Here is an 8,628-nt window from a genome sequence, read left to right as displayed (position 1 = left end):
AAAGCTGTCGAATGGTATTAAGGCTTTGGAAAACTTGAAACACACCACCTCATGGCAGATGGACCCCCTTGATGGGAAATTAATGCTCGATGGATCAATGGAACCGCCGCCCTCTTTCAATGCGACGTAGGAGCACCACACCCCTGGAGCCACGAGTCCATGGTTGTTGACTGCAAACGGCCGCCAAAATATTTGTCGTGCGCCAGCATCATCTGGGAATAATCTGTTGTTTTGCACTAAGCACCATCAATATTTACCTCTTCTGCCTTTTCTTTTTTACTGAAGGATGGTCCAGGGGTTGGAGCATGGGCGGCATCAAGATTGTGATTTTCGTGGATTCCTGTGCCATGGGTGTCTCGGAGACTGTTTGCTAGACAAGTACGTACAGGTGTATATGTACACCAGAGGAGCCAAGAAAAACTGATCGAGTAAGCCGGCTTACGCTGGGAGCCTCTGTGTTACATTTGTTTGCCCTGGCGGCGACGGTAGGGTCTCGGGTGGCGGGAATGCCAGTTACTCGACATCATGTGCTTCCATGTCTCATCGCGAGACCCGGTGTTTATCCAACAAGAAATGTTCTCCCGTTCGTGGGCAGCGGATGGAATCTCTGGAGCCTGTCTACTTGGCCCTGTAGGGGCAACCTGGAATACGATTTTACGGGTGCCCGGACGTCAGAGTGGTCGGCAACGCAAGGACAATGGTCGCCCGGCTCAAACTTCTGGACCGGCGACCGGCTATGGTGTTGGGCTGGGTAAATCTGCTGGAGCATTTAATGAAGACGATGTCACGAAGACAATATGGTTGCGGCATCGGGAGGATGCCACACACGCTGACGGAAACGAGTGGGCGGCTGGGGACAGCCACCGTTGGCAAGGATTTGCCCTTTCGAATTCCGACTTCTTCTGGATGTCCGGATAAATTAGCGCCGGAAGGGTTGATCTGGCTCAGAAGAAAAGTTGCACATTGCGCTTCAGTTCCCAAAAGGCACAGCGAGAACATGTGGCTTGATAAATCGGAGGCTTTCAGCAAAAGGTACAGAGTACCAAGGATGTCGTATACATAGGAGAGGGTCAAGAGCAGAGAGCCAGGGTCTCCCGACTCAGTCAACAAGACGCATCAGGTCGTGCCCAACAGGCCGCCCTTTAATAAGACCCAACGCCGGACAGCACCCAGTCTCAATCGAGATCTTTAAATACTTACAGCACCAAGCCAAAGCCAGCTACGTAGACAATTTTAGTCGCACCCTACATGGTCCAGCAACTTGAGGAGATGGCTTTTTTCGTCTCAGCGGTAGCGCTGAGTAGGCTGTCAGGCAAAGTGAAAACGGTCCATTCAAGTGATGCGTCGCAATGTGATCTTCACGAATCACCCATGGGCGTAGCAGTACCCCCTTTTGGAGGAAACGGGATGCAGGCCACCGTGCATGGCGCAGTACAGTGGATTGACATGGCAAAGACGGCCTGAAACCACGGGTCCCTGAAGTACTCCTGATGTCCCGCCTGATGTCCGAGGATCCTTTCCTCGTCCTCATCCTCCCCACCGTCACGAAAGCGCCTGCAGACCTGCAGGCTCCCCGTGCTTCTCTAAAAAAGTTTACCTTTTCTGCTTGGATGCTGGCCCCCTCCCCTACACACACCCCATTCGCAAGTCAGCGAAAACCTGGGCTGCGCAGCATCTTATTGGCCAGGACCCAGCTCAGAACTAGCCCCTGGGCGCAAGCGTGCAGGCGGGCTGCTGCTAGTAGAGCAGTCAGTCGGGATTGGGAAGGACGGAGAACAGGCCAGCGCAGCGACTCGACAGAGCCAGTCACTGAGGTGCAGTCAGTGCAGGAACTGGCTCTCCGAAACAGATGCGAAGTGAGGTGCCCTGGACCCGAGGAGGGGTGCCCAATTGCTAATTGCAGTTCAGTGTTGCTAGCACCGGGGATGCAACTCTGAGTACATTTGCTTGGTCCCGCTGTCACTCCTGGCCCTGAGCTGCATTGAATTTCCATCGGGTGTCCTCCTCATAGGTACCTACCTATCTCTCTCTGGTTATCCCCAATCCCCCCATTACGGACGGTTCTTTTTGCCCAATCTCCTTTCGAGACCTCACTACATCACAGTCCGGCCTTCTCTTCTGGTGCTGCTTCCAACCATCCAACTTCAACGACGTTCCTTCTTGCTGCCAGCTCAGCAGCAGTGACCACGATATTACCCCCCAAGGCCCGAGAGCCGAACTAATTATTAACGACCACGGACAGAAGAGAGAGAAGAGATAAAATAAAGAAAGAAAAGAAAAACAGACAGAACGCAATTCAAGAAGGGTCCGCCCGGAAGAGGAAAGAAAACCCAGCAACCCATCCCCTAAACCCCGACGAGCCAACCCCCGTCAGCAAAGCTGCTCTCTGGACGCCCAGTGTCGAACATCGTCCCGTCTCTCGCCCAACACCCAGCCTCCTTTCGTTCCCTCACCCCTCGCTCCCTTACCACCTTACTCGCTTCACTGCGCCGACAAGGAGGACCGCAAAAAAACAAAAACAAAAAAAAAGACGAGGTTGAACAGCATCGCAGGAAGCTCCTTGCCTCAGCAACGCGCGCTACCCCGGACACTCCACCGATGCGAACCCAGCCATCCGCAAACTTGAGCCTCGACTCCCTTTCTTGTTCCTGCGTTCCTGCGTTCCTGCATCCGCTGCATCATCCCCAACGCGCCTCACCCGACTCGGCTCCAGTCAACAGGCGACACCATCTCGGTCCCTGCATCGCCCTCACGACCAAAAAATCGCCTTTTTCATTATTGTGACGAAAACGACCCTATCCTCGACGAACGAAACGATTCAATTGATACCTCCTAGAGACCAAGGCGCACTGGAAACGAGTTACGAGCGAGTCTTTTCCATCTGCCGCTCAGCGTGCAGGCCGTGATTTGATCCGTCATGGCTTTCCTCTTCAAATCTAAGAAGAACCAGGATCGAGCTCTTGCAAGCCGCGATGGAAACTCTGGTGGTGGCTCCCAAGGGTCCATCCAGAGCCAGCGCGAGAGGATAGCCAGAGAAGAGAAGAGCGGAACCCAGCGCTCGACACCGACAGGCAGCTTGAATTCAATCGACCGTGATGGAAGTGCTGGTGCTGGAAGCCCAGACCAAGGGTATGGCCGCCAGCGAGGTACCAGCCTAGATCAGGTGCCGTCGCAACCACAGACAAGCGATTTACCTGTAAGTCTGGTCGATACAGTGACAAAACGCTCTTGCTGGACAGAGCTGACCATCTCGCAGCTTCGTAACGGGCCTCCGGTCTCTTCGCAAAACCAAATGCCCCAACAACAAATGATGAACCCCAATGCGTCGCTATACCCCTGGTCACAACGGCGATTGACCTATACGTCCTCGCACCCGAGCCCTTTCCCTCGATATGGAGCCGCTGTCAACTCAGTGTCCTCCAAGGAGGGTGATATTTACGTAATGGGAGGCTTAATCAACAGCTCAACGGTCAAAGGCGACTTGTGGATGATTGAGGCAGGGCAGAACATGGCCTGCTACCCTCTGGCAACGACCGCCGAGGGACCTGGCCCAAGGGTCGGACACGCAAGCCTACTTGTCGGCAACGCCTTCATAGTCTACGGCGGCGATACCAAAGTCGACGAAATGGATGTTCTCGACGAGACGCTGTACCTTCTCAACACATGTAAGCTTTCCCCGTTCACTGCAGCAGCATCGAGTTTTTTGGTTTCGATCAGTGACTAATTCGATTGTAGCTACGAGACAATGGTCGCGAGCCTTGCCCGCCGGCACCAGGCCGTCTGGTCGCTACGGTCACTCCCTGAACATCCTCGGATCCAAGATCTACATTTTTGGTGGTCAGATTGAGGGTTACTTTATGAACGATCTCGCCGCCTTCGACCTGAACCAGCTGCAGATGCCCAACAACCGGTGGGAGATGCTTATTCAAAACACCGACAGTGGTGGACCCGCCGTCGGCAAAATCCCCGCTGCTCGAACGAACCATTCCGTTGTGACATTTAATGACAAAATGTACCTGTAAGTAATACTGAGAGCCCTCATAGTCGCAAATGCTGACCCTATCCCAGTTTCGGTGGCACCAACGGATACCAATGGTTCAACGACGTCTGGAGCTACGATCCCGCCACAAACGAGTGGTCACAGCTGGACTGCATCGGTTACATCCCAGTCCCTCGCGAAGGACATGCTGCATCCATAGTCGACGATGTGATGTACATCTTCGGTGGTCGTACGGAAGAGGGCGTTGACTTGGGAGACCTGGCCGCTTTCAGAATCACCTCGCGCCGCTGGTACACTTTCCAGAATATGGGACCGTCGCCGTCTCCTCGATCTGGACACAGCATGACAACTGTTGGCAAGGCCGTGGTGGTTGTTGGCGGCGAGCCAAGCTCATCCCCCGCTAGTGTTGGTGATCTCGGCATAGTCTATATGCTCGACACCACAAAGATTCGGTATCCGAATGACGCCCAAGCCGCGCAACAACCCGGAGGGCAACAGCGAATACAGCAAGCGAGACGACCCAGCACCGCTGCTGAAACGAGGAACTTGCTATCCCGAGATGGTTCTGCCGGCCCGCCTGACCAGAGAAGGCTTATTGGGGCGCCTCGCGACGGCTCGGCTGTAAACAGCCCTACCAATGGAGTGCGAGGATCGCCTAACGGCAGCGACACGAACCCCGTAGCCGTCAACGCTTCGAAGCTTCCGAGATCAGCAGCGGCTTCGCCTCCCGCCGGACCACCTCCTCAAGGCCCGACACCAGCAAAGCCTTCGGTACAGACTGGGAACCTCGCTAGAGTTCGCGGTCAGTCATCAGAAAGAGATGGTTCCGTGGGCGGCTCGCCGCAAATTGCGGCAAGCCAATCGCCAGTGATTCGAGAGGCACAGGAGCCAGCTTCCAAGGACGCAGAGAGCCCGGTCACCAACGGCCGATCCCCTCAGCAAGTTACGAGGTCTGGCTCTGGCTCTGGCTCAAGGTCTGACTCTGTGCCTTCCGAATCTTCTAAACCCAGGTCTAGGCAGGGCAGCAGGTCTCAGACCTCTGTGGATAGTACGACTGAGCCGGCTCTGAAAGCAATGCAAGCCCAGCAAGCCGCAGTACAACCGCCGCCGCCTCAGGTGCAAGCGCCGCCGCCGCAACAACCGATGCCGCAACAGCAGCTGCCGCAACCTCCAGTGCAACAACAGCAAGCCATCCGCCCCGCTTCACCACCTCCTCCCACGCGCCAAGCCAGCAACCCATTGTCTAGAAGATCCTCGGGCCGCAACTCACAGACTGTGGCTTTGCTGAAGGAGCTGGATACAGCTAGAAACCGCAATGCTTGGTATGCTTCAGAGCTTGAGTTGGCTCGCAAGGCTGGATATGTTCCCAATGCGAGCCTCAGTCCCGTTCTTGACAGCAGGGCAGCCGAGACCTTCGACGACGAAGACAAGCCCCTGATTGAGGCACTTCTGGCGATGCGAACAGAGCTTGCTAACGTTCAAGCCTCCGTCGACAAGCAAGCTGTGCTCGCTGCCAAGCAGATCGCAGAAGCAGAGAAGCAGCGAGACGCTGCTATTCAAGAAGCAGTGTATGCGAAGGCAAGGCTTGCGGCCCAGATGGGCGGTAGCGTTGCAAGCACTCCTCAGCTGGATGGCGAGCGCGATGTCGACGACCGCTCCACGGAGATCAGCAGGAAATTGGCTTCTGCCCTCAAACACCAGAAAGAACTACAGGCACAGCTTGAGATGATGAAATCGGAACTCGATGCTGAGAAGCGTGCACGCCAATTGGCCGACGACACCACCAATGCCTCCCAGAAGCGAATGAGCGAGCTTGAATCGTACAAGACAATGACTTCCACGGAACTCGAACAACTCAAGGCCGAATTGCACATGATCCAGAAAGAGGCAAGGGAGCAAGCGGTTCAGTACACGGAAGCCATGGCTGCCATCCAGCTCATGACGGTTGAGAAAGAGGACTTCGAGGCCAAGTACAACAAATCCATCGGGAACTCAAAGGAGCAGAACGAGACTTTCGACTCCCTGCGCGAGGCCATGGCGGCTTCCGCCGAGATGAAAGCACTTCTGGAGAGCAAGCTCGAGGAGGAGCGTTCGCAGAGGGAGAAACTCGAGTCGAAGCTCAGTAAGCTGAAGACGGAGCATGAAACCCGCACAGCAGAGCTTGTGGCGGCGACTCAGCGACTGCGTGATGCCGAAGAGATTGCCGAGAAGCACGCAAAAGAGGCCAAACTTCACCAACTGGCGGTACTCGCTGGTTTCGACAAGGTCACCGCAAGAGACATTGGATCCGACAGCAAGGCCGACACTGAGAGGCTCAAGGTGATGCAGGACCAACTCAACGCAGCCAACATTCTGGTTAAAAAATACCAACAGGAGGCCGATGCCGCAGCTGACAAGCTTCGCACTGCCGAGGAGCGGATCGCCGGCTTGGAGGTGTACCAGGAGCAGTCTAGCCGTGAAGGCGTAGCAATCAGGAGGCAGCTCCAGGCGGCTTTGAGGGATACTCAGTCTTTGCAAGCCAAGAACTCGGATTTGAAGCACCAGCTCCAGAACCAGCAGCTAGAAACCAACGCGATGACTGTGCAGCACAACACCTTGAAGGACATTCTGGTCGAGCGTGGCATCAGCCCCACCGGTATGTCGCGGACCCGCAGTATCGGCAGCCCTCGCGTCAACACACCCGACCAAGTACGCATCCGGGATCTCGAGGATCAGCTCAACGCTGCTCTTTCCGCCCACGAAGAGAATGCGCAGCGCAGCGCGGCTCAACAAGAGGCCAGCGAAGCCGCTTATCGTGAGAAGCTCACCCAACTCGAGAACGACTATCAGTCTGCTGTGCACTACGTTAAGGGCACCGAAAAGATGCTGAAGCAGCTGAAGGAACAGCTCGCCAGATACAAGACGGAGAACACCAGACTCAAGTCCGAGATCGAAACACTCGAGGAACGTGTTGAGACGTCCACTATGAACATTGGAGCCGCCCCCGCCAACTGGGAGAGCGAACGCCACATCTTGCAAGAGAAGATCGAAGCACTGGAGGAAGAATTGCAAGCTTCAACCGAAAAGCTTGAGGACCAGCTGAATACGGTTAGAAACGAGTTGGCGGAGAGCAAAAAGCAACGCGAAGGCGCCCTCAAGGACGCCGAGGAGGCTTCTCGCAAGCTTGCCGCCAACCGTCGTGATTTGGAGGAGCTCCAACAAGAGAACACTCTCCTTGAGCGTCGAGCTCAGGATGCCGAGGAAAAGGTATCACTCCTTCTGGACCAAGTCGAGACATCGGTCGACAGTTACCGTCGACAGAGCAGACAGGCACCTAGCATGACGTCCGAGTTGACGGAGAGAGGCACCAACGGAACGAGCATGGGTCATCAGCGCCAGGACAGCTCGGATGCAGACAGCGCCTACGGGGCTGTCTCGGGCGGAGTCGATGGACGCAATAGTACCGCGTTGGACAACCTGGCAAACGAGCTCGAGACTCTGCGAACCCATTGGGAAGCCACCAACAAGAACTACCGCCTGAGCAACACTTTCGATTTCGAGGGCGCTGCTACCCCAACGCGCAAGGAGGAGGAAGTCGGGCTGGGTCTGAGCGAGAGCCTGGCTGACTGGCGCAAGCGACTTGACGTGGACGAGCAAGCGGAGAACGATCGAGCGAAGATGAAGAGCCGACCTGATCGGCCTTAGTCTGGCGTTCTGCGACGCATGAACTCTCGCTTCTCCACATGACAACCGCCAGGCGTTTGCTACTTATTGTACATTCTGTGATTGCCATCGGACAGCAGTTTGCGCAGGTGGAAGGAGTTAAGGATTTTGGGATTTTGGTTCTTATGCGTCGGCTCTGTTCTTCGTTTCGCAATGATTCCACGTATTCATGACGAAACAACCTTCGCTTAATCCCCCCGTCCCTGATATTATATTCTGCGTCTTTTTTCCCTTTCCTTTTCATTTTCAATTTTTTTTTTGCTGTTCCGAGTTCATGGGTTCTTCTTTTAAACTGATGATACACTACACAAAACGGCCGCCCCCTGCTTGCTCTTAGCCGTGGACGCAAATGTCATTTCTATTCTTCAGAGTGGGTGGATAAATATGGTCGAGCCTGAGCATACGTGCCTAGCTCTTCTCCCCCCCTTCTTTTTTCCCTTTTAAGATAATGTACAATAACTGCTGTTCCCCCCCACTTTCTCAAGGAAGCTCAGTGTCGACGCGGAGGACTTTGGTGTCGTCAGGATGTAAGGCCCAACAAGAAGAAGCGTACGCAGCGCACGGTATGTGTTGATGATGGAATCAGCGAGATGAGCAGGGGCTGGCTTGAAATGGGAAAAGACATGACAGTAAGGGATCGACAAGGGAGACTCTTGCGCTTCTCCTTACGGCTTTCACAACATGCTTGTTATTTCACTTCACCGGATTTGCTAGCGGCTTGAGGAGGAGAGCTGACGATGAGGAACTGGTCAATGATGAGACGATTGCTACCCGATCTGCGTGTCTACCCTGTGATGCTGCAGCGTGACGTTGCATTCAATGTGTGACCCTTTGCTCCGATATACATGGGTGTGGTCAAGTCGAGTTGTGACGCACCTCGTGGATGGAATCATGGGCCATTTTGCCAACGCTACCCCCGCCCCCCC

General features: G+C 54.9%; 2 protein-coding genes across 2 annotated transcripts; both read left to right on the top strand.

Annotated features, from left to right (window-relative positions):
• Positions 1 to 525: 525 nt before the first annotated feature.
• On the top strand, positions 526 to 918 carry CDEST_08107 (uncharacterized protein; the record flags this gene model as incomplete). Its single annotated transcript, XM_062924266.1, has 1 exon — positions 526 to 918. One exon carries the CDS (start codon positions 526 to 528, stop codon positions 916 to 918), a length of 393 nt encoding a protein of 130 aa, XP_062780317.1.
• Positions 919 to 2,150: 1,232 nt separating this feature from the next.
• Positions 2,151 to 8,472, top strand: CDEST_08106 (Putative kelch-type beta propeller). Its single transcript, XM_062924265.1, has 4 exons — positions 2,151 to 3,196; positions 3,257 to 3,665; positions 3,736 to 4,018; positions 4,069 to 8,472. Exons 1-4 carry the CDS (start codon positions 2,918 to 2,920, stop codon positions 7,682 to 7,684), a joined length of 4,587 nt encoding a protein of 1,528 aa, XP_062780316.1. The 5' UTR covers positions 2,151 to 2,917; the 3' UTR covers positions 7,685 to 8,472.
• Positions 8,473 to 8,628: the final 156 nt, after the last annotated feature.

Source organism: Colletotrichum destructivum, chromosome 5 (genome assembly GCF_034447905.1).
Source record: "Colletotrichum destructivum chromosome 5, complete sequence".
Classification (NCBI taxonomy): domain Eukaryota; kingdom Fungi; phylum Ascomycota; class Sordariomycetes; order Glomerellales; family Glomerellaceae; genus Colletotrichum; species Colletotrichum destructivum.
The sequence above is the reverse complement of the archived record's forward strand: the minus strand, read 5'-3'. Positions and strand labels throughout refer to the sequence as shown.

Excerpts from the sequence above, each read along its gene's own strand:
- CDEST_08106 (XM_062924265.1), top strand. The coding sequence starts at position 2,918 with ATGGCTTTCCTCTTCAAATCTAAGAAGAACCAGGATCGAGCTCTTGCA. Across the intron at positions 3,666-3,735 it reads GCTGTACCTTCTCAACACAT|CTACGAGACAATGGTCGCGA; the intron begins GTAAGCTTTCCC and ends ATTCGATTGTAG. Across the intron at positions 4,019-4,068 it reads TTTAATGACAAAATGTACCT|TTTCGGTGGCACCAACGGAT; the intron begins GTAAGTAATACT and ends ACCCTATCCCAG.